Genomic DNA, 25,982 nt, shown 5'->3' with positions numbered 1-25,982 from the left:
AGCATGGAATGAAGGTATTGGAAAGGGTGTTGGAGAGGAGGATAAGGAAGAAAGTGAAGATCGACGAAATGCAGTTTGGATTTATGCCAGGAAGAGGAACGACAGATGCACTTTTCATTGTGAGGCAGTTGCAGGAGAAGTACATGGAGAAGAGGAAGAAGTTGTTTTTTGGGGTTTGTTGATCTGGAGAAAGCATTCGATAGGGTTCCACGCAAAGTATTGACATGGGCATTGAGGAAGTTAGGAGTGGAGGAATGGTTGATCAGAGTAGTGATGGCAATGTACAAAAGAGCGCGCACAGCTGTAAGGACGAAGGACGGGAACAGTGGTGAGTTTGAGGTGAAGGTGGGAGTGCATCAGGGGTCGGTACTAAGTCCACTACTATTTGTAGCTGTGATGGAGGTGCTGGCTCAGAACGTAAAGGAGGGTTTACCGTGGGAGTTGTTGTATGCAGATGATCTGGTGTTGATTGCGGAAAGTATGGATGGACTGAAGGAAAAGATGAACAAGTGGAAGGAATGTATGGAGACAAAAGGTCTGAAGGTGAATATCGGAAAGACGAAGGTAATGGCAAGTGGTAAAGCATGTGGTGAGGTGGAAAGAACTGGGAAGTGGCCGTGTGCTGTGTGCAGGAAGGGTGTCGGAGTGAACTCCATTCAATGTACAATGTGCGCTGAGTGGGTTCATCAAAAATGTAGTGGTCTGAGAGGGTCATTTACCAGTGTGGCAGCTACATTCAAATGTAAGGTGTGCACAGAGGGAGCTGCAGATGGAGGAAATGTTGAGTTGGATCTTGGAGACGGCGTGAAGCTGGAAGGTGTGAAAACATTTTGCTACCTCGGAGACATGCTGAATGGAGAAGGTGGATCAGACTCGGCAACGGTTGCTCGAGTGAGATGTGCATGGAAGAAGTTTCGGGAACTGAGTGGCGTGCTGATGAGGAGGAGAGTGTCGCTGAAGCTGAAGGGAAAGGTGTATGCTGCATGTGTGAGAAGTGTTATGATTTATGGGAGCGAGACATGGGTAATGAACGTAGAGCAGCAACGAAGGCTGGAAAGGGTGGAAATGCGAATGGTTCGATGGATGTACGGAGTATCGTTGAGAGAGAGGAAGACAAATGATGAATTGCGAAAGATGATGGGAATATTGCCTGTGATTGATGCTGTGAAGAGGAACAGGTTGAGATGGTTTGGTCATGTGTTGAGGAAGGATGAAAGTGACTGGTTGAGAAGAGTGATGGAAATTAATGTAGAAGGAAGTAGAGGACGGGGAAGACCAAGAAAGACTTGGCTAAAGATGGTGGAAGAAGAAATGCGGGCAAGGGGGTTAACAAGGAGAGATGCAGAAAATAGGGCAAAATGGAGAAGATTGTCATGGGGACCGCAAGGCTAACCCCCGCTCTAGCAGGGAAAATGGCCTTAACATGCATGTTGTTGTTGTTGTTGTATAGGTCAGGTGACATGGCGGGATGGACCGGTATGGTCCCCGGATCATACCGCCCTTGGCGCCCGTCAAAAATCGAAAGAGTATGGCATGGGCAACATCTGCGCCAATTTTTGATGCTTTTGGAAGAATTTGAAACAAAATATCCCTCAGGGCCCTGACTATGGTGCTTGGATGGTGTGCTTTTGAGCCTGGTGCATTGACTGGCAAATTATCCCTTATGAGTGGAAGACCTATCTTTCCTTTCCCCAACGCATGACATACCAACCCAAAATAAGGGGAAGGGGCTACGATAATGGTCTGGTATGAAATAACTATTCTAAGGGACCTGTATGGTGGTTGCCATTACTTTTAGTTTTAGTGGTTTTCCAAAACCTCAACAATATATTTTACCTCCATCACCGAAGGTGGATAGAGTTTATGTTTTCACCCCTGTCTGTGTGTTTGTCTGCTTGTCTATGAACAAGATATCTCAAAAAGTTGCGGACGGATTCAGATGGAATTTGGCAGAGAGGTAGTGTAAGTGACATGGACGAAATGATTAGATTTTGGTGAAGATCCAGATCCGGCTCGTATAACTTTTAAAGTGATTCTTCACCATTATTGAGAGATCGGGCGAAAAGCGATATGTAACATATTTTAAAAAGTTATGGATGAGCTGTGACTAAACTTGGTGGACGAGTTGGTTAGGTGAAAAAAACAAGCCGATTAGATTTTAGTTCAGGTCCGAATCCAGATCCAGTCTATCATTGGGATACAAAACATAAACTGTTCAGCCTGGGAGAGGTGTGCTCTCTACCGAGTGCTGTTCTAGTTTTAATATGAAATATATGAAATAGGTAAAGCCTAGAAATGAGCAACACACTTCAGAATTACCCTTTAGAACACTTTAAAATGACCCTTTAGAGCCTTTCAAAATTACCCTTCAGAATAAAACACGGTGGATTAGAAAGATTTTTTTTTTTTTTTTTTGTATACAAGATCGAGGCTCGTGAAAGAGCTAACATTAATCACACAGAAAGACAAACCGACACATAAAACATATAACATGGGGAGCGGTAGACAAGATGGGGCGAGAGGGGGAGGAACACAAACACAACATCTGAGAGCAAAGACATCGAGAGATCTGTGGGAGGGAGAGGGCTTTGGGGGGGGGGGGGGGGGGAGACATGGGAAGGGGGGGAGGGTGGGAGAGGTATAAAACATATGGACACTGCCAGGACTTCCAGGAAAGAAATTGGAATTTCAAACAAGGTGGATCTGGGGTGAATTAGTGGGGGTAGAAAAGATCAAGGTTTTGGATGGGGAAAGATAAGAGATGGTGGTGAACAGCTGTTTTAAAGACCTGGAGGGAGGAGTGGGATTGAAGAGAGTGTGGGAGTTTGTTCCAGAGGCGGGAGAAAAGAGGAATGAAAGAGTGAAGGTGAGCAGAGAGCCGAGATTTCGGCAGTTTAAGCATCAGAGGGTTGCTGGCAGATCGTGCGACCTGTAGGAATATTTGGGGGACAAAGCACAGAGAGAGCTGGGGGAGCAAGGCCAGAGAGGAGTCGGTAGAAGACAGAAAGACCACCTACCTGTCTGCGGTGAGGTGAGTTCTTCTTCCCAATGCTGACAGATGGATGAACGGATGGAAGGAAGGACATATTCAAATATTGAAGCGGCTTTATCGCTTAATAATGAGCGCATCCATCCAATGGCATGCAGAATTACATCTCCTGCAGCAAAAATGTTATTCGATTTTGCCAACTACAAATTCCTCAGGCATCAACACCCCGAGAGAGATAGAGGATGCGTCTGCATTTCACGTAGCCCCGAACAGGGAGAGCGAAAATGCGACCAGGACAAGTCCACACTGTGACCGCTTGTCGCAAGAGCCCGGACCAACAACAAACAACAACATGCATTTTAAGGCCATTTTCCCTGCTCGAGCGGGGATTAGCCTTGCGGTCCGCATGACAATCTTCTCCATTTTGCCCTATTTTCTGCATCTCTCCTTGTTAACCCCCTTGCCCGCATTTCTTCTTCCACCATCTTTAGCCAAGTCTTTCTCGGTCTTCCCCGTCCTCTACTTCCTTCTAAATTCATTTCCATCACTCTTCTCAACCAGTCACTTTCATCCTTCCTCAACACATGACCAAACCATCTCAACCTGTTCCTCTTCACAGCATCAATCACAGGCTCCATTCCCATCATCTTTCGCAATTCATCATTTGTCTTCCTCTCTCCCAACGATACTCCGCACATCCACCGAACCATTCGCATTTCCACCCTTTCCAGCCTTCGTTGCTGCTCAACGTTCATTACCCATGTCTCGCTCCCATATATCACAACACTTCTCACACATGCAGCATACACCTTACCCTTCAGCTTCAACGACACTCCCCTCCTCATCAGCACGCCACTCAGTTCCCGAAACTTCTTCCATGCACATCTCACTCCAGCAACCGTTGCCGAGTCTGATCCACCTTCTCCATTCAGCATGCCTCCGAGGAAGCAAAATGTTTTCACACCTTCCAGCTTCACGCCGTCTCCAAGATCCAACTCAACATTTCCTCCATCTGCAGCTCCCTCTGTGCACACCTTTCATTTGAATGTAGCTGCCACACTGGTTAATGACCCTCTCAGACCACTACATTTTTGATGAACCCACTCTGCGCACATTGTACATTGAATGGAGTTCACTCCGACACCCTTCCTGCACACAGCACATGGCCACTTCCCAGTTCTTTCCACCTCACCACATGTTTTACCACTTGCCATCCCCTTCGTCTTTCCGATATTCACCTTCAGACCTTTTGTCTCCATACATTCCTTCCATTTGTTCATCTTTTCCTTCAGTCCATCCATACTTTCCACAATCAACACCAGATCATCTGCATACAACAACTCCCACGGTAAACCCTCCTTTACATTCTGAGCCAGGACCTCCATCACAGCTACAAATAGTAGTGGACTTAGTACCGACCCCTGATGCACTCCCACCTTCACCACAAACTCACCACTGTTCCCGTACTTCGTCCTTACAGCTGTGCCCGCTCTTTTGTACATTGCCATCATTACTCTGATCAACCATCCTCCACGCCTAACTTCCTCAATGCCCATGCCAATACTTTGCGTGGAACCCTATCGAATGCTTTCTCCAGATCAACAAACCCAAGAAACAACTTCTTCCTCTTCTCCATGTACTTCTCCTGCAACTGCCTCACAATAAAGAGAGCGTCTGTCGTTCCTCTTCCTGGAATAAATCCAAACTGCATTTCGTCGATCTTCACCTTCTTCCTTATCCTCCTCTCCAACACCCTTTCCAATACCTTCATTCCATGCTCCAATAACTTTTCTCGCTCGGTACGAGCCACACTCCAGAGGGTCACCTTTCCGCTTGTATAGAGGGACGAGGGTACTCAGTTCCCAATCCACTGGAATGCGGCCTTCTTTCACCACCAGATTACAGATCTCTGTCATTCTCTTCACACCCCCAACTTCCTGCTGCCTTCAACATATGTCCCACAACTCCCGTAGGCCCTCCCGCTTTTCTACTCTTCATTGCTTTTATCGTTTCCTCAACTTCCTTCTCAGTTATCTTCTCTGTCGGTCCTAAAACTGGGTTACTCTCTATGTTGCCATCCCATTCATTCTCTGTATTCAACAGCATTTCCATATATCTTTTCCATCTTCATATAATTCCATCTGGGTCCACAACGATTTGTCCCACTTCATCCTTCAAGCAACTCACCCCCATCACATCACACCTCTCTTTCGCTATCTGCTTTGCAATCCTAAATACCGCTCTCTGACCCTCTTCCAAATCCAAGCGTTCTCCGAACATTTTCGTACATGCCTCCTGCGCCTTTGCTACCTCTTTCTTTGTAGCCTTCTTGGCTGCCTTATAACTTCCATGCTCTGCTTTTTCTGCTCCCGTACCCTTCGCCTTCTGCCACTCCTTGAACTTCTTCCTTTTCTCGTCAATCCTCTTTCCAACTTCATCATCCCACCACCATGTTTCCGAGTGCCTCGGTGGTCCTTTTGTCCATCCACATACCTCACCAACGGCTCCCAGCAGACTATCTTGCATTGACATCCAACCACTTTCAAGCTCAACCACATCATCCTCTGCCATACTCAGCCCGTCTTTTAATGCCTCCCTTACTGTCACCTATTTCACCCTCCACACCTTCATTCTCGGTTGGTACTTCACCCGCCGAGCTCTCTTCGCACCTTGCACCCTTATGTCGCAGACAACCAAGTGGTGCTGTGAAACAGCCTCCTCCCCCGGGATCACCTTTGTGTCCCAGAGGTGCCCCCTGTCTCGCCTACGCACCAGCAGGTAGGCAACGGTTGTCGTCGACCCACCTGACGTGTATGTAACAAGCTTATTATCCTCTTTCTGGAACTGAATATTACAAATCAACAAATCAGCTCCATCAGCAAACTCAAAAAATCCTTTCACCTTCTCCATTTCTCACACCATATCCATCCCTCAAAACCGTCCATACTCCTTCCCACATGCCCATTTAGGTCTCCTCCGACCACAACAACTTCCTCATCTTTCACGTTTTCCATTGGCTTCTCTATCGCACACCAGAACTTGTCCTTCTCTTCATCGCTCCGACCAACCTGCGGAGCATATCCCGAGATGACGTTCACCAAGAGCTTTCCAATCATCATTTTCACCATCATCAACCTGTCACTCAGTCTAGTCACACTCACCACACTGTCTACAAACTCCTGACAACAGGACACCAACACCATTCACGCCCTCCGGGCACCCTTGCCACACAAACTTGTATTTCTGTCCCTGCCTACCCTTCACCATTCTCACACCACTTCCCTTCCATCTCGTCTCCTGCACACAACATATGTCCACTCTTCTTCTGGCCGATACTTCCACCACTTCTCCTGATCTCCCTGTCATTGTCCCTACATTCCATGTCCCAAACCTCAGAAACCGATCTCCACTTCGGGCTGTACCCTGCCCATATGTAGTTGTAATTGTCATGGTTCTCTTTTTGAGGCAATGTTTTTCTGGCCGGATGCCCTTCCTGACGCCAACCCTCTTAGTTGCCTCCTACGACACGCAGGGATACGGTGTACCTATTCTAAACCAGGGTACACACCGATGTAGCAGGAGCCCGGACCAAGAGAGAAAATGGCGGTGCTCTGCCTTTTTGTCCTTGGTGCTGGAATGTTTGACGCTGACGTCACACTCTCACCAATCATGCCACGCCATCGCATCGCTCCATCCAATTATTCTTTGGGGCGTGGCTTCACAGCCACACTTGTCGCTCATCGAGCATATTCGGCTCGGTGGTGTTAGTAGTGGTGCCCAGATCCGGCGATTGCGTTATTTATTTCAGATGCTGATCGCATGGCTGGTGGTGTAGTGTTTTATAAGAACAAAGAGGAAACTACAGAGGCAATTTACACACAGGAAATCTACTCTTATACCCTTCCTAATTAGCATAGCTCCATCCCTCGCATGGAGACAAATATACACTTACGTGACATCCGGGCCTGACGATTACAGGAAGGTTTCTTCTTCTTCACGACAGTAGGAGCACACTACCCTATAGCCCCGCGGTCGGGAACCTATGGCTCGCGAGCCATATATGGCTCTTCCGGTGACGGCATATGGCTCCCAGACAATTTTGAGTTGAAAAAAAAAAAAAAATCAGTTTGGAACTGATTTTAAAATACTTGTGATATTTCTTAATAATACTGTGTCATTTTAAAGTAAACAGAAATTAGTTTTGAAGATAAATTTCACGGGTCACGGGTCACCCGTGGGTCGGGTCGGGAACCAATGGCTCGCGAGCATGTCCGCGTCATTGTAAAGGTGAAGAAATCAATTTTATCAGATAGCCAACTAGTTTATCCGCTTCAACCCTTGTAACGGAAAAGATGGCGAAAAGAAAAAAAGACGATGATTACCGTGCATTCCAGGCTGCGTGGACAGAGGAATTTGCATTTGGTGAGAGAGCAGGATCTGCGGTATGTCTAATATGCAATGATAAAATTGCATCGATGAAACGGTCAAATATAAAGCGGCACTTCGATACGCACCATGCTTCATTTGCATCGAAATATCCAGCGGGGGACAGCAGGAAAAGGGCATGCGAGGAGCTACAGCGGAGAGTGCAGACGAGTCAGCAGCAACTACGTGTGTGGACCAAGCAAGGTGACGGGAATTCCGCTAGCTTTGCGGGTGCTTTGGCAATAGTAAGGAATGGAAAGCCATTCACAGATGGTGAGTATGCCAAAACATTCATGCTTGATGTGGCCAATGAACTGTTTGATGACTTCCCAAATAAAGACAAGATAATCAAACGAATAAAAGACATGCCCCTGCCAGCAAGAACTGTGCACGATCGTAGCATCATGATGGCAAATCAAGTCGAGGAAACACAAATTAAGGACATAAACGCCGGGACATACTTTTCTCTCGCGTTAGATGAGTCAACAGACGTTAGCCATCTATCTCAGTGCAGTATAATTGCCAGGTATGCTGCAGGTGACACACTGCGTGAGGAAAGCTTGGCTGTTTTGCCAATGAAAGGGACAACAAGAGGAGAGGATTTATTCACGTCTTTCATGGAGTTTGCTAAAGAAAAAAAACTACCGATGGATAAACTTATTTCTGTCTGTACTGATGGTGCACCCTGTATGTTGGGGAAGAACAAAGGATTTGTAGCGCTTCTCCGTGAACATGAAAAGAGAGCCATCCTAAGTTTTCATTGCATCCTGCACCAGGAGGCACTTTGCGCTCAGACGTGTGGCCAGGAGCTTGGTGAGGTGATGTCGCTGGTCATTCGAGTGGTCAACTTTATTGTTGCCCGAGCTTTAAATGATCGCCAGTTTAAAGCTCTGTTAGAAGAAGTTGGGAATCATTATCCCGGTCTGCTTTTACACAGCAACGTGCGTTGGTTGTCAAGGGGGAAGGTGCTCAGCCGTTTTGCAGCTTGCCTGAGTGAAATCCGGACTTTTCTTGAAATGAAAGGCGTCAAGCATCCTGAGCTAGACAACACTGACTGGCTCCTGCAGTTTCACTATCTCGTGGACATAACTGGCCATCTGAACCAGCTCAATGTGAAAATGCAAGGTATTGGAAATACAATCTCATCCCTTCAACAAGCAGTGTTTGCATTTGAAAGCAAGCTGGAAGTCTTTCTCAGGGACATTGAAACAGGTCGTCTTCTGCACTTTGAAAGACTGCAACAATTTAGAGATGCATGCTTAGCAAGTGACTCCACTCAACATCTGGATCTCCAGCAGCTAGCTGGCTTTACGTCCAATCTCCTGCAGTCATTCAAAGCACGTTTTGGAGAATTTCGTGCGCGCACTGGTCTTTTCAAGTTCATCACTCATCCACATGAGTGTGCAGTGGACAAAATCGACCTGACATGCATCCCCGGGGTCTCTATCGGAGACTTTGAGCTGGAAGTTGCTGACCTGAAGGCATCAGACATGTGGATGAGTAAGTTCAAGTCACTTAATGGAGAGTTGGAAAGTCTTGCGCGACAGCGAGCAGAGCTGGCGAGGGAACACAAGTGGACAGAAATGAAAAATCTTCAACCTGAAGACCAGCTGATTCTTAAAACATGGAACGAGCTTCCTGTGACATACCACACAATGCAGCGTGTGAGTATTGCCGTATTGACCATGTTTGGCTCTACATATGCATGTGAGCAGTCATTCTCGCGTATGAGGAACATTAAGACCAACCTACGCTCACGTTTAACTGATGGAAGCCTCAACGCCTGCATGAAGCTCAACCTCACCACGTATGAACCAGACTACAAGGCCATCAGCAAAACCATGCAGCACCAGAAGTCGCATTAAAAGTAAGACATTTAATTTATTATACGTTAAAAATACTATATGGCTCTCAATGAAATATATTTAGAAATATTTGGCTTTTATGGCTCTCCCAGTCAAAAAGGTTCCTGACCCCTGCTATAGCCTATACAATCCTACCTTGACTAACGTATTCCATTACCTGCACCCATAAATGTAACAATACTTTGTGTCCCCCAGTGTGGATTGCATTTACAAAGTTTCATTTTAAAATGTTTAAAATGTACCTGTAATTGTATTTTTTGGTATTTGATCTTTTGGGGGGGGGGGGGGGGGATAAAACCCCCCCTTTTTGGGGGGGGCGATAAAAACGACACTGCACTTGCACCTTATTGCCATGTAGTGATCATAATTACCAAGTTTGGTGACTTTCTGCTCAATCGTTTAGGAGAAGATAGCGTGATGGACAGACAGACAGACAAAGAGACAATTACAATATTCCCTCCTGCCACCCCACTCCCATTATATATTTTAAGGCGTGGGGATAAATATGTCTCCCAAAGTGATTAGCACCCATCGTTTCCAAAGCAAAATACTGAAACTGCTATCTTTCATGGCCATACCAAGCTGGCCAAAGGTGACACATGGGGGTGACACAAAAAGCCATGAAAAAAACATTATTGAAAAAACTGCTTAAATTCTCCGAATACATTCCTGGAATCAAACGGAAATCAAAACTTTACAAGTGACTGTGTGCATAACAATAATAATGCCAGAATTCATCATTTGCTTTACCCACCGAAGCACAGTCATTCCCAGTGACTAGGCAAGACACTGAGCCCCCAAGTTTGTGAGCAGCTGAAATGGCGTTCAACGTGACAGGTGCCACGGCTCCAGCAACTGGCTCTGCAACCACAAGCGTGCTTTGCAACCTCCGTAAAGGTCCAGCCTGAAGGTAAAAAAAAAAAAAAAAGTGAAAACAAAGAAAACAGCAACACAATAAATAACTTGGGCAATTAAATCAGATTTGAATAGTTGCAGTTGAGAAGTCATCAGAATTAACTTGGTTTCCATATTGCAAACCTGAAAGCATTTTGCAAATATCGTAAATTCTTTAAAATACTGCATTGTCGTGCGGACCCTTCCGGTTAATACCAGGGACCGCAGAAGACCAGAACGGCTTTAATGGAGGCGACGACCAACTCGGATTCGGCTATAAAACGCGGGAGGAAAAAGGGAAGTGGAAAGCTGTGAAAAAGCGCTTACCTTCTGGTGAACCGATGGCAGTTGCAGGGAAATTAAGGTACTCACGAATGACAAGATTTATCGTACAAAAATAGAGATTTATTCCACGGAACCCGAAACAAGGAAACGCGACGGCAATCAATTAAACTAAATCCTATATTGGGATCCCACACACCGGACTTCAGAAACGAACAAGGGAAGATGAATTAATAAAAAGGAAACGTCATGTACTTGTAAATGTGGGGTGTGGATGCAGCCTTATCTCGTCTGTCGTCTTGTATTGTCTGTCGTCCAAACACGGCTCTGCTCGGCCCCGTTCGCGCGCCACCAGGCCTCGCTCCAAGCTCCAATCGGTCGCACACCACGAGGTCCGTACACCACTCCAAGCTCCAGAAGCACCGATCGCACACGAGGCCCCAAAGCACCAAAAGCACCGAGCACTGCTCCAAGCACCACGCAGATGGCGAGCCAACGACCACCAGGACCTCTCAAGACCAAAAGGAAAAGCGCAGAGAGCACAAGACAGCCAGGGAAGGACGCGCGCACGAGAGTTCGAGCTGCCAGAGAGACGTGCTGCGCAAGCAAGAAGATCCGGATGTGCAAGACCGAACTGCTGAAATGCAAGAGGGCAAGAGGGAAAATGTCGTTCGGCGCGCCCCTATATAGCCTTGCGGCGGTGACGTCAGCCTTGGCGCGCCACCTAATCAGTGCCCTCCACCGAATCACAGGCCTGTAACGTGGTCATAGCTCGTGCCACTCGAGGCCTGCCAGAGGTGTAGCTGGCGGCGGCCATCATCGGCGGTGCCCTGAACTGGCCTCTTGCCTGTTTTCTTCCGAAGTCCTTGTCAGGGAAGGGAATTTACTTACTGTGTGCACTACAGGGCCTGTCTAAGCGTCTATGTTGGTGTGCATTGCCATAAGGGACAAAGGTTTGACTACCAGGTTTGACACACAGGGGCCGTTATCTTTAATCCCTAACTACCTAGCACACGAACATCCTGGTATGTTCACAGGAATACATCTTAACCCGACAAACCGCACTAACACAACTTATTACAAGGTAGATTCCCTATCGCGACAGTCGAAGCATGTTACCTATTCAGATCTACCTGACTCTAGATATTGCTTTACCCTACCGACATAATATTTTTATATCATCCATTGTGCATAAAATAAATAAGCTTCCTGCTTTGCTCCAAAACTGAAAATAAATAACAAAGTGATCACGACTGCTCGGTAAACTTTCTTCTTTCACATAGGCTGACTTCATGTGCACATTTTGATTTTGCGTAAAAATCCAACTAGAGTAAAAACTACAACGGCACTCAGTAGAGAGCATACCTCTGCCTGGTTGGCCATATTACTCAATGGTGAAGAATCACTTAAAAATTATACCAGCTGGATCCAGATCCGGATCTTCACCAAAATTAAATTGATTCTTCTTCGTTGCACACACAACCTCTCCAACAACTTTCGTCCAAATACATCCATAACTCTTTGAGATATCCTGCTATGTATCGTTTTTGGCCTAATCTCCAAATGGTGAAGAATCACTTTCAAAATTCTAATAGCCGGATCCGAATCCGGATCTTCACCAAAATTAAATTCATTCTTCCTCGTTGCACACACAACCTGTCCAACAAGTTTCGTCCAAATCCATCCATAACTTTTTGAAATATCCTGCTATGTATCGTTTTTGGCCCTACCTCCCAATGGTGAAGAATCGCTTTAAAAATTCTCATAGCCAGATCCGAATCCGGATATTCACAGAAATCTAATCATTTCGTCCTTGTCACATACACTACATCTCTGCCAAATTTCGTACGAATCCGTCTGCAACGTTTTGAGATATTTTGTTCACAAACAGACAGGCGAACAAATCAAAAATCGGTCAGAGACCGAGGACTTGCCGGAATGAACTTTTTTTAATCGGCCATTTTGGATTAAGTTTTTCGGTTTTTCCAAGATGGCGGATGAACCACGTGACCTATGACATCATCATTAACATATTTTATTCCCCATGGAGAGTTCTTTACAATGAGCCATGTCTCAATTTTTTCTATTCAGCACTTTCGGAGATATAGAGGTGCAAAGTTTTTCGGTTTTTCCAAGATGGCGGCCAAACCACGTGACCGATGACGTCATTATTATTTGTTTTCTCCACCAGTTTATGCCGACATGGCACTCAAGAAATTGCATCTTGATTGGATGAAGTTTTGTACTTGTCGAATTATCGAATTATGACGTCATAATGGAGGCCTTGGGCCCAGAGAGTTAATTGGGCACAGTCTATTCCAGGGCAAGACAAATACGTGTGTAAAGTATGGTGATTCTATGTGCAACGGTGTAGACGTAGTACTGTGCACAACCAGACAGACAGACAGAGAGACAAACAGATGAAAAATCGGTCAGACTGAGGACTTGCCAGAATGTACTTTTTTATCGGCCATTTTGTACAAATATGGCGGCCGAACCACGTGACCGATGACGTCATCATTATTTGTTTTCTAAACTAATTTATTCCTTGATGATGTTCAAGAAATTTAATCTTGATCGGATGAAGTTTTGTACTTGTCGAATTATGACATCATAATGGAGGCCTTGGGTCGAGAGAGTTAAAAATTGGGCACAGTCTTTTCCAGGGCAAGACAAATGTGTGTAAAGTTTGGCGATTCTACGTGCAACAGTGTAGACGTAGTACTGCGAACAAACAGAAAAAGACAGACAGACAAACAGACAAACAGACAAACCAACCGATCAACATACTTGCCGGAATCTTTTCCGGCAAGTAACAAACCAACCAACCAACATACTTGCCGGAATCTTTTCTGGCAAGTAACAAACAGACAAACAAATGAAAAATCGGCCAGAGACCGAGGACTTGCCGGAATAAAAAATATGGGGGCCAAACGACGTGACCGATGACATCATTTTTTTTTTCTCCACCAGTTTATGCCGACATGGCGCTCAAGAAATTGCATCTTGAATGGATGAAGTTTTGTACTTGTCGAATTATCGAATTATGACGTCATAATGGAGGCCTTGGGCCCACAGAGTTAAAAATTGGGCACAGTCTATTCCAGGGCAAGACAAATATGTGTGTACAATATGGCGATTCTATGTGCAACGATGGAGACGTAGTACTGCGCACAAACAGACAGACAAACAGATGAAAAATCGATCAGAGACCGAGGACTTGCCGGAATGTACTTTTTTAAATCGGCCATTTTGGACAAATATGGCGACCGAACCATGTGACTGATGACGTCATCATTATTTGTTTTCTAAACTCATTTATTCCTAGATTATACTCAATAAATTTCATCTTGATCGGATGAAGTTTTGTACTTGTCGAATTATGACGTCATAATGGAGGCACCTATGACATCATCATTAACATATTTTATTCCCCATGGAGAGTTCTTTACAATGAGCCATGTCTCAATTTTTTCTATTCAGCACTTTCGGAGATATGGACGTGCCAAGTTTTTTGGTTTTTCCAAGATGGCGGGCGAACCACGTGACCGATGACGTCATCATTATTTTTTTTCTCCAACAGTTTATGCCGACATGGCACTCAAAAAATTGCATCTTGATTGGATGAAGTTTTGTACTTGTCAAATTATCGAATTACGACGTCATAATGGAGGCCTTGGGCCGAGAGAGTTAAAAATTGGGCACAGTCTATTCCAGGGCAAGACAAATATGTGTGTAAAGTATGGCGATTCTAGGTGCAACGATGTAGACAGAGTACTGCACACAAACAGACAAACAGACAGACAAACCAACCAACCAACATACTTGCCGGAATCTTTTCCGGCAAGTAACAAACAGACCAACATACTTGCCGGAATCTTTTCCGGCAAGTAACAAACAGAGAGACAGACAAACCAACCAACCAACATACTTGCCGGAATCTTTTCCGGCAAGTAACAGACAGACAGATGAAAAATCGGTCAGAGACTGAGGACTTGCCGGAATGTACTTTTTTATCGGCCATTTTGGACAAATATGGCGGCCGAACCACGTGACTGATGACGTCATTATTTGTTTTATAAACTAATTTATTCCTTGATGATGCTCAAGAAATTTCATCTTGATCGATGAAGTTTTGTACTTGTCGAATTATGATGTCATAATGGAGGCACCAATGACATTAAAATATTTTATTCCCCATGGAGAGTTCTTTACAATGAGCCATGTCTCAATTTTTTATATTCAGCACTTTCGGAGATATGGACGTGCCAAGTTTTTTGGTTTTTCCAAGATGGCGGCCGAACCACGTGACCAATGACATCATTAACATATTTTATTCCCCCTGGAGAGTTCTTTACAAAGAGCCATGTCTCAATTTTTTCTATTCAGCACTTTCGGAGATATGGAGGTGCAAAGTTTTTTGTTTTTTCCAAGATGGCGACCGAACCACGTGACCGATGACATCATTAACATATTTTATTCCCCATGGAGAGTTCTTTGCAATGAGCCATGTCAATTTTTTTCTATTCAGCACTTTCAGAGATATAGAGGTGCAAAGTTTTTCGGTTTTTCCAAGATGGCGGCCGAACCACGTGACCGATATCATTATTTGTTTTCTCCACCAGTTTATGCCGACATGGCGCTCAAGAAATTGCATCTTGATTGGATGAAGTTTTGTACTTGTCGAATTATCGAATTATGACGTCATAATGGAGGCCTTGGGCCCAGAGAGTTAAAAATTGGGCACAGTCTATTCCAGGTCAAGACAAATATGTGTGTAAAGTTTGGCGATTCTACGTGCAACGGTGTAGACGTAGTGCTGCGAACAGACAGACAAACAGACAGACAGATGAAAAATAGGTCAGAGACCGAGGACTTGCCGGAATGTACTTTTTTAAAATCGGCCATTTTGGACAAATATGGCGGTCGAACCACGTGACCGATGACGTCATCATTGTTTTCTCAACTAATTTATTCCTAGATTATGCTCAAGAAATTTCATCTTGATCGGATGAAGTTTTGTACTTGTCGAATTATGACGTCATAATGGAGGCACCTATGACATCATTAACAATTTTTTTCCCCATGGAGAGTTCTTTCTATTCAGCACTTTCGGAGATATAGAGGTGCAAAGTTTTTCGGTTTTTCCAAGATGGCGGCCGAACCACGTGACCGATGACGTCAACATTATTTGTTTTGTCCACCAGTTTATGCCGACATGGCACTCAAGAAATTGCAGCTTGATTGGATGAAGTTTTGTACTTGTCGAATTATCGAATTATGATGTCATAATGGAGGCCTTGGGCCGAGAGAGTTAAAAATTTGGCACAGTCTATTCCAGGGCAAAACAAACGTGTGTAAAGTTTGGCGATTCTACGTGCAACGGTGTAGACGTAGTGCTACAAACAGACAAACAAACAGACAAACCAACCAACCAACAATCTTGCCGGAATCTATTCCAGCAAGTAACAAACAGACAGACAAACAAACCGATCAACATACTTGCCGGAATCTTTTCCGGAAAGTAACAAACCAACCAACCAACATACTTGCCGGAATCTTTTCCAGCAAGTAACAAACAGACAGACAGACAGGGGTGAAAATATAACCTACATCCACCTTTGGTGGCAAAGGTAAAAAATACAAAATGAAAATTGATGATTTTATGCAGCCTTGACCTTTGAGCTTTAGATCTAAAAAAAAAAATCGGCTTCTAGCTTTTGATTGGTGAACCAATTATGTGACCCGATATGCAAATTCTTCTAATTTCAGGTCAATTGAACAAAAATTGATGATTTTATAATAATAATAATAATAATACATTTATTTTATATAGCGCTTTTCAAGAAGCCCAAAGGCGCTTTGACAGAGTACAAAAAACAAGTGCAAAAAGACAAAAATCAATAGGTAAATTAATCAAAGCAAAAGGAAGGAGAAGGAGAAGAGATAGTCAGGGGTTAAATGCTGTGGGTTAAATGTTGAATGCAGTGTTGAACAGGTGGGTCTTGAGTGATGTTTTGAATGTGGTGAGTGAGGAGGAGTCTCTGATGGTGTGAGGTAGTGAGTTCCAGAGGGTGGGAGCAGCGATGGAGAAGGCCCTGTCCCCCCAGGATCTGAATTTGGTCTGCATGGGGGGGGGGGGGGGGGGGGGGTCAGGGGTCAGGGGGGGGGGGGTCAGGAGGTTGGTACCAGCAGAGCGGAGGTTGCGGGTGGGAGTGTGTCTGGAGAGGTCAGCCAGGTAGGAACGGGGGCCAGGTTATGGAGGGCTTTGTAGGTCAAGAGGAGGATTTTGTACTGGATTCTCTGGGGGATGGGGAGCCAGTGAAGCTTGTAAAGGACGGGGGTGATGTGGTCACGGGTCCGGGAATGGGTGAGTAGACAGGCAGCGGAGTTCTGAATGTATTGGAGTTTATTGGTGATTATCGAGGGTGAACCATAGAGGAGGCTGTTGCAGTAGTCCAGACGGGAGGTGATGAAAGTGTGGATGAGGGTTTCTGCAGCCGTGGAGGAGAGGGATGGACGGAGACGGGCGATGTTTTTCAGGTGAAAGAAGGCTGTCTTTGTGATCTGTTTAGTGTATTTGTCAAAGGAGAGGGTTTGGTCAAAGATGATGCCAAGATTCCGGATGTGAGGGGAGGTGGATACTGGGAAACCGTCGATGTTGAGGGCAAAGTTATGGGTGGATTTGGTGAGCGTTTTTGGGCCAATGATGATTATTTCAGATTTATCATAGTTAAGTTTGAGGAAGTTGATTTGAAGCCAGGATTTTATTTCAGTGATGCAGTTTGTCAGGATAGAGTGGGTGGCGGTGGAGATGGACTTGGTGGAGATGAAAAGCTGGATGTCATCGGCGAAGCAGTGGAATTGGAGGCCATGACGGCGGATCAAGTGACCAAGGGGGGACAGGTACAGGATGAAGAGGAGGGGGCCGAGAACTGAACCTTGGGGGACACCTTGCGGGAGGGGAGCAGTGGGGGATTTGCAGTTATTGATTGAGATGAATTGGCGTCTGTCAGAGAGGTATGATTTGATCCAAGAGAGGGCAGTGCCGGTAATGTTAAAGGTGGTTTCAAGTCGGGTGAGGAGGATGGTGTGATTGATGGTGTCAAAGGCGGCGCTGAGGTCGAGGAGGATGAGAATGTTGAGGTTGGCAGCGTCAGAGGAGAGGAGGAGGTCATTGGTGATTTTGAGGAGAGCAGTTTCAGTACTGTGGTTGGAGCGGAATCCGGATTGGAATGTTTCATACAGGTTATTGGCAGAGAGGTGATGTTTGAGTTGAGTGGCTACAGCGCGTTCCAAAACTTTTGACAGAAAGGGTAGGTTGGAGATGGGTCTGAAGTTATTTAGGGTGTCAGGGTTGAGTCCAGGTTTTTCCAGAATGGGGGTAACAGCAGCAATTTTGAGGGATGGTGGGACGATGCCTGTAGACAGGGAGGAGTTTATTGTTGCAGTGATAAGTGGAGAGAGAGCAGGAAGGGAGGCCTTGACAAAGCTGGAGGGGATGGGGTCAAGAGTGCAGGTGGCAGTTTTCATTCCTATGAGGAGTTCAGAGAGGTCAGTCGGGTAGACTGGGGAGAATTGAGACAGGGGTTGGCAGGAAAAGGGGGGGCAGGTGGTTTGAGGGGGAGCGGGTGCGGTGGTGGTTAAGCTGTTGTCGATGTTGTCAATTTTGCATTGGAAGAATGAAAGGAAGGAGATGCAGTTGTCTACTGTGAATGACTGGGTGGTGGTGTTCAGGGGGCTGAGGAGTTTGTTTATTGTAGAGAAGAGTGCTTTTGGGTTTCCAGAGCCAGAGTGGATAATTTGAGAGTAGTAGGCGGAGCGGGCATGGGAGAGGGCATCTTTGTAGTGCTGTAGGTGGTCCTTGTAGGCTTGGGAGTGAATTGTGAGACCTGTTTTATTGCGGAGTCTTTCAAGTTGGCGAGCACGAGTTTTCATCATGCGGAGTTCAGGGGTAAACCAGGGAGAAGAATGGGTGAAAGAAACTGTTTTGGTTTTTATAGGTGCAAGCTGGTCAAGGCAGGAGGAGAGAGTGTGGTTGTAGTAGTCAGTGAGGTCAGAAGGGGTGTGGAAGTCAACGAAGGGAGAAGTGGACATTTTTTCAGAGAGGCTGGATGAGAATGAGGTAGGTGAAAGAGCGTTTCGCTTACGGAAGTTGATAGTGCGATAATGCCTTGGTGCTGGGGTGGGGATGTTGATGGTCATAGTGATGGCTAAGTGGTCAGAGAGGGTGAGGTCGGAGCCAGAGAGATGGTGCAAATTAATCCAGTAGAGCAGACAAGGTCCAGAATGTGACCACGGTTATGGGTAGGAAAGTTGACATGTTGAGTGAGGTTAAAGCAGGTGAGTAAATCAGTGAAGTCAGTGGTTATTGTGGAGTCAGTGGAGTCCATGTGGATATTGAAATCACCGAGGAGGAGGATTGAGGGGGAGAGGGAACAGAGCTGGGTCAGAAAGTAGGAGAAGTCAGACAGGAATGATGGGTGTGGTTTGGGAGGGCGGTAGACAACAGCCATGACTGACTGTGTGTGACCAGAGAGTTTAAAAGCCAGGTGTTCAAATGATGGAGCAGATGAGATGGAGATGAGGCTGGTCTTGATGTCCTGTCGGTGAATTACGGCAATTCCACCACCTCGGCCCTCCGAGCGTGGTTTATTGATGTTAGAATATCCATTGGGTGTAGTGAGATTGAGTGAGAAGTAGTCCAGAGGTTGTTGCCAGGTTTCAGTGAGACAGAGAAAGTCCAGTTTATTGTCCAGAATGTAGTCGTTCAGGATGAGGCTTTTGTTGTTGAGGGACCGGGTATTGAACAGGGTGAGCTTGATGTTGTTTTGTACGGTGGGGATGAACTCAGGTGATTTAGCCAGGGTTTGCAGACAGGAGGTGCGATCGTGTGCGTTGCTGTGACCAGGTGCGCTGGGACGATGAGTGGGAGTGCGCTGAGCCGACCAGAGTACGGGAATGGAGTGACCTGTTTGTGAGTAAACAAACTTACGACCGGAGCCTCTATGAATGTATCTGGGTCGTCGCAGGAGTCCGTGGTATCTGATTGCAGAGATGCATGATGGGGTGGAGTGAGTATTGAGCAGAAGAAGCCTTGCGGTGGAGTACCTCAGAGCCATGCCAGGCAGGAGCGAAGGGACGAGTATGAGGCCAAGGTCGAGGAGGCAAAGCGGCAAACGCAGCGGCAAACGACCGCAGCCGCTAATCAAGACCACAGCGGCAAACAGCCACAGCCGCAAACAACGGCCACAAACAACGGGAGCGGGCCTGAGGAAACAGTGGAGGAGCCGGGCAGGCGAAGCCAGGAGCAGAGCCGGGACCGAGCAGAGGGCAGACCCAACGGTCAAAAATCCGCCACAACCACCAGAAAGCAAACTAAGTACAAAGGCCCAGTCGGAGAAGCGGCGAACAAGTAACGCCAGCGTCCTCTCCAGACCGGACCGAACAAAAACAATCGAATCCTACCTTTTGATTAGTGAACCAATTCAGTGACCTAATATGAAAATTCTTTAAATTTCAGGTCAATCGGATGAAAATTGACGATTTTATGTGATGCTGACCTTTGACCTTTTGACAAAATTATTAATTTTCCTTCTCTGTATTATCATGATAAAGGTTTGGCGAAACTTTGATGACAAAACTCAAATGGTTAAAAAAAGTTATGGCCCGGACAGGGTCGGATGGACATGGACGCGCGAACGCACACACACACAACCACACAACCACAACCGCACGCACACACACACACACACACACACACACACACCGCAGTCCGATGTCACACCACCATTTCGCAGTGGGCGGTATAAGTAACTCAGAGCTTTGGCTGGCTCTGAGTTCCACCAGCACCCATCGTTCCCCCATCACCCCCAAATCCTCGTTCCACCAGCAGCCCCAAACCCTTGTTCCACCAGCACACTCACCCCTCGTTCCACCAGCACACTCACCCCTCGTTCCACCAGCACTCTCACCCCTCGTTCCACCAGCACACTCACCCCTCGTTCCACCAGCACACTCACCCCTCGTTCCACCAGCACACTCACCCCTCGTTCCACCAGCACACTCACCCCTCGTTCCACCAGCACACTCACCCCTCGTTCCACCAGCACACTCACCCCTCGTTCCACCAGCACACTCACCCCTCGTTCCACCAGCACCCTCACCCCTCGTTCCACCAGCACCCTCACCCCTCGTTCCACCAGCACCCTCACCCCTCGTTCCACCAGCACCCTCACCCCTCGTTCCACCAGCACCCTCACCCCTCGTTCCACCAGCACCCTCACCCCTCGTTCCACCAGCACCCTCACCCCTCGTTCCACCAGCACCCTCACCCCTCGTTCCACCAGCACACCCAAACCCTCGTTCCACCAGCACCCCCAAATCCTCGTTCCACCAGCACCCTCACTCCTCGTTCCCCCAGCACCCTCACCCCTCGTTCCACCAGCACTCCCAAACCCTTGTTCCACCAGCACACTCACTCCTCGTTCCACCAGCACCCTCACCCCTCGTTCCACCAGCACCCTCACCCCTCGTTCCACCAGCATCCTCACCCCCTCGTTCCACCAGCACACTCACCCCCTCGTTCCACCAGCACACTCACCCCTCGTTCCACCAGCACCCTCACCCCCTCGTTCCACCAGCACCCTCACCCCTCGTTCCACCAGCACCCTCACCCCTCGTTCCACCAGCACCCTCACCCCTCGTTCCACCAGCACCCTCACCCTCGTTCCACCAGCACCCTCACCCCTCGTTCCACCAGCACCCTCACCCCTCGTTCCACCAGCACCCTCACCCCTCGTTCCACCAGCACCCTCACCCCTCGTTCCACCAGCACCCTCACCCCTCGTTCCACCAGCACCCTCACCCCTCGTTCCACCAGCACCCTCACCCCTCGTTCCACCAGCACCCTCACCCCTCGTTCCACCAGCACCCTCACTCCTCGTTCCACCAGCACCCTCACCCCTCGTTCCACCAGCACCCTCACCCCTCGTTCCACCAGCACCCTCACCCCTCGTTCCACCAGCACCCTCACCCCTCGTTCCACCAGCACCCTCACCCCTCGTTCCACCAGCACCCTCACCCCTCGTTCCACCAGCACCCTCACCCCTCGTTCCACCAGCACCCTCACCCCTCGTTCCACCAGCACCCTCACCCCTCGTTCCACCAGCACCCTCACTCCTCGTTCCACCAGCACCCTCACCCCTCGTTCCACCAGCACCCTCACCCCTCGTTCCACCAGCACCCTCACCCCTCGTTCCACCAGCACCCTCACCCCTCGTTCCACCAGCACCCCCAAATCCTCGTTCCACCAGCATCCTCACTCCTCGTTCCCCCAGCACCCTCACCCCTCGTTCCACCAGCACTCCCAAACCCTCGTTCCACCAGCACCCCCAAATCCTCGCTCCACCAGCACCCACAAACCCTCGTTCCACCAGCACCCACAAACCCTCGTTCCACCAGCACCCCCAAATCCTCGTTCCACCAGCATCCTCACTCCTCGTTCCCCCAGCACCTCGTTCCACCAGCACTCCCAAACCCTCGTTCCACCAGCACTCACAAAACCCTCGTTCCACCAGCACCCCCAAATCCTCGTTCCACCAGCATCCTCACTCCTCGTTCCCCCAGCACCTCGTTCCACCAGCACTCCCAAACCCTCGTTCCACCAGCACTCACAAAAGCCTCGTTCCACCAGCACTCCCAAACCCTCGTTCCATCAGCACTCCCAAACCCTCGTTCCCCCAGCACCTCGTTCCACCAGCACTCCCAAACCCTCGTTCCACCAGCACTCACAAAAGCCTCGTTCCACCAGCACTCCCAAACCCTCGTTCCACCAGCACTCCCAAACCCTCGTTCCACCAGCACCCCCAAATCCTCGTTCCACCAGCATCCTCACTCCTCGTTCCCCCAGCACCTCGTTCCACCAGCACTCCCAAACCCTCGTTCCACCAGCACTCCCAAACCCTCGTTCCACCAGCACTCCCAAATCCTCGTTCCACCAGCATCCTCACTTCTCGTTCCCCCAGCACCTCGTTCCACCAGCACTCCCAAACCCTCGTTCCACCAGCACTCCCAAACCCTCGTTCCACCAGCATCCTCACCCCTCGTTCCACCAGCACCTCGTTCCACCAGCACTCCCAAACCCTCGTTCCACCAGCATCCTCACCCCTCGTTCCACCAGCACCTCGTTCCACCAGCACTCCCAAATCCTCGTTCCACCAGCATCCTCACCCCTCGTTCCACCAGCACCTCGTTCCACCAGCACTCCCAAACCCTCGTTCCACCAGCACTCCCAAATCTCGTTCCACCAGTATCCTCACCCATCGTTCCCCCAGCCCCTGCCCACCCCTCGGACCCTCAACACTCGTTCCCCCAGGACCCTTCCCCTCATTCCCCCAGGATCCCCACTCAATTCCCCTCGTTCCCCAAGGACCCCCACCCCTCATTTCCCTCGTTCTCCAGGATCCCCACTCAATTCCCCTCGTTCCCCAAGGACCCCCAACCCCTCATTTCCCTCGTTCTCCAAGATCCCCACTCAATTCCCCTCGTTCCCCAAGGACCCCACCCCTCATTTCCCTCGTTCCCCCGGGATCCCCACTCAATTCCCCTCGTTCCCCAAGGACCCCCACCCCTCATTTCCCTCGTTCCCACGGGATCCCCACTCAATTCCCCTCGTTCCCCAAGGACCCCCACCCCTCATTTCCCTCGTTCTCCAGGATCCCCACCCCTCGTTCCCCCAGGACCCCCACCCATTTCTCTCACTCCCCCAGGATCCCCACCCCTCGCTCCCCCAGGACCCCCACCCATTTCCCTCGCTCCCCCAGGACCCCCACCCATTTCCCTCGCTCCCCCAGGACCCCCACCCATTTCCCTCGCTCCCCCAGGACCCCCACCCATTTCCCTCGCTCCCCCAGGACCCCCACCCCTCGTTCCCCCAGGACCACCACCCCTCGTTCCCCCAGGACCACCACCCCTCGTTCCCCCAGGACCACCACCCCTCGTTCCCCCAGGACCACCACCCCTCGTTCCCCCAGGACCCCCACCCATTTCCCTCGCTCCCCCAGGACCCCCACCCATTTCCCTCGCTCCCCCAGGACCCCCACCCATTTCTTTCGCTCCCCCAGGACCCCCACCCATTTCCCTCGCTCCCCCAGGACCCCCACCCATTTCCCTCGCTCCCCCAGGACCCCCACCCATTTCCCTCGCTCCCCCAGGACCCCCACCCATTTCCCTCGCTCCCCCAGGACCCCCACCCATTTCCCTCGCTCCCCCAGGACCCCCACCCATTTCCCTCGCTCCCCCAGGACCCCCACCCATTTCCCTCGCTCCCCCAGGACCCCCACCCATTTCCCTCGCTCCCCCAGGACCCCCACCCATTTCCCTCGCTCCCCCAGGACCCCCACCCATTTCCATCGCTCCCCCAGGACCCCCACCCATTTCCCTCGCTCCCTCAGGACCCCCACCCATTTCCCTCGCTCCCCCAGGACCCCCACCCATTTCCCTCGCTCCCCCAGGACCCCCACCCATTTCCCTCGCTCCCCCAAGACCCCCACCCATTTCCCTCGCTCCCCCAGGACCCCCACCCATTTCCCTCACTCCCCCAGGACCCCCACCCCTCGCTCCCCCAGGACCCCCACCCCTCGTTCCCCCAGCCCATTTGTCCGTCCACCTCTCAGTTTTCGCTTTCGTTCCTTCTCCCGAGCTTCGTGAGGAAGATTCACAAAATGATGAGATTCATAAAGTTTTACATTTGTAAAATATCAATGAAGCAACCATTCATAAAACCTATTTGTCCCTATCAACAGTAAGGGTTAAAATTTACCATGACGGAGAAAGCAGCTCTTGAGAACATCGTAAGGTTACAGCTGGACCAGATGAGTGCTTGACATAAACCAACGAGGAGACCGAAGGTGTCACAAAATGCCCAAAGCAACGACGTGTCCAGATATGGCACAAACTGAGCAGAAAAATAAACAACCTTCAATCACCCCGGAAGTATTTGTTCAGTAAAGACTTTAAATTCATCTGTAAATTTGTTTTACAAAAGAACATTTATTTATGCTGCTTTTAAATGTATGTTGGCGTGGAAGCCTGGATGGAAACATGGATATGAAGAATTAGAAATCAGTTTAAAAAGAGCCTTTAATAATACACCTCTTTATTACTGTCACCAACTACATCATCATGGCATTTTGCATTGGCTTTTCGCATTTGCCCTTTTTAAATCTGCCAGTTCAAGTCCATCAGTGTGAGGACGAAAATCTGGCTCTCAGATCCATCGACGGCAACGATCGCAGTGTCCTTCGACCTAGGTAGGCCATTGTGTGCCGGTACTCTGACAGGATTCCCGATCTGGGGTTAATTGTGTAATTATTCCCGCTTGCTGGAATGTGGATAGAGCACGAGATCGGGGGACCAAATAGTCTCCTTCCCGCGCTCACTTTCCTTGTTCGTGGTGAAATTTTGAATTAAATGTGAAAAGTAACGTGTGTTATTGTAATGTTCTGCCATCTGCTGGCAACTAAGAATAGCACATGATTTACTAACCGGGGACTTGTCAAACTGAAGAAGAAACTGAAGAAGAATAAAATGAGCTGGGGTGAACCCACTGATCTCTATACTAAGTGGATTGGAGGCTCGACGCCAAATCAACGCTCATCGGTCCATTCGCTGTGAAGTCACCGGAAGTAGATTCGTCGCCATATTGGTTCCCCCAGAAAATCTGCGTCCGTTCATTGTCTTTATCAAAAGACAATGCCTGCTATATTTAATAAAATAATTTAATCGAAATTTCAACAAAACATTCCATTCAAATTGACTTTAGACAGCAAGTTGCTGTGAGGAAAGATGCCGTCCTGTACACATGTTGCTATTTTATATTCTGTAATTATAATTTATCATAATTTGGCAATATCCTGACATGTCTTGGAGGAGAATAACAAAAATATTTACTATGACCATCATGCTTCTCTGCCCAGAAGTATAACTCAGAAGTTTGTTTTCACTATACTCTTCTGATTCTGATTCTTTGATAAATGGATGCAATTTATTTTCAATGTTACTCACTTCAGTAAGAATATTGAGCCATGTGGAATGAAAAAACAAAACAAAACAAAACCAACACTTGACCACAAATATGGTACGTATACAAGTATTCACATACCAATTTATTTTGCAGATCCATGTTATATTATCAGCCATGAAAAAGTAAACGCAGTCCTATTTTCCTATTCTTTAAATTTTTAAAGAATATTTAATTACTATTAATATTTAATATTAATATTAATATTATTTAATATTTAATTTAATTTATTTTATTATATTTAATTAATTACTTATTTAATATTATTATTTATTATTAGAATATTTAATTTATTTAATATTTAATATTTAATTAGAGGGAATTTAAAGAATTTAATATTTCCTTGTCAGCATATTTCCTACGAAAATTCCACCTTCCCACTTTATTTTATTCCATTGCGAATTGATTTTAATCCGTTCCAGGGTTGAAAAAGCATTATTAGCCG

General features: G+C 47.9%; 1 protein-coding gene across 2 annotated transcripts in view; it reads right to left on the bottom strand.

Moving 5' to 3' along the window:
• The window catches only part of ETFA (electron transfer flavoprotein subunit alpha), a 61,019-nt gene extending 36,556 nt beyond the window's left edge, over positions 1-24,463 (bottom strand). The window contains exons 1-2 of one of the 2 annotated variants that reach the window (XM_068127418.2): positions 24,278-24,463; positions 10,034-10,183 (exon numbers count right to left, since the gene is read on the bottom strand). In XM_068127418.2, the coding sequence (XP_067983519.2) occupies positions 10,034-10,183; positions 24,278-24,307 (180 nt within the window). In that variant the 5' untranslated portion in view covers positions 24,308-24,463. The remainder of the gene's footprint in view (positions 1-10,033; positions 10,184-24,277) is intronic. The other variant, XM_068127419.2, reaches the window with a different exon arrangement.
• Between the last annotated feature and the right edge of the window lie 1,519 nt (positions 24,464-25,982).

The sequence above is a fragment of the Myxine glutinosa genome, chromosome 10 (genome assembly GCF_964187855.1).
Source record: "Myxine glutinosa chromosome 10, kmMyxGlut1.1, whole genome shotgun sequence".
Classification (NCBI taxonomy): domain Eukaryota; kingdom Metazoa; phylum Chordata; class Myxini; order Myxiniformes; family Myxinidae; genus Myxine; species Myxine glutinosa.
Note: the sequence above shows the minus strand (reverse complement) of the source record. Positions and strands in the feature narration are given on the sequence as shown.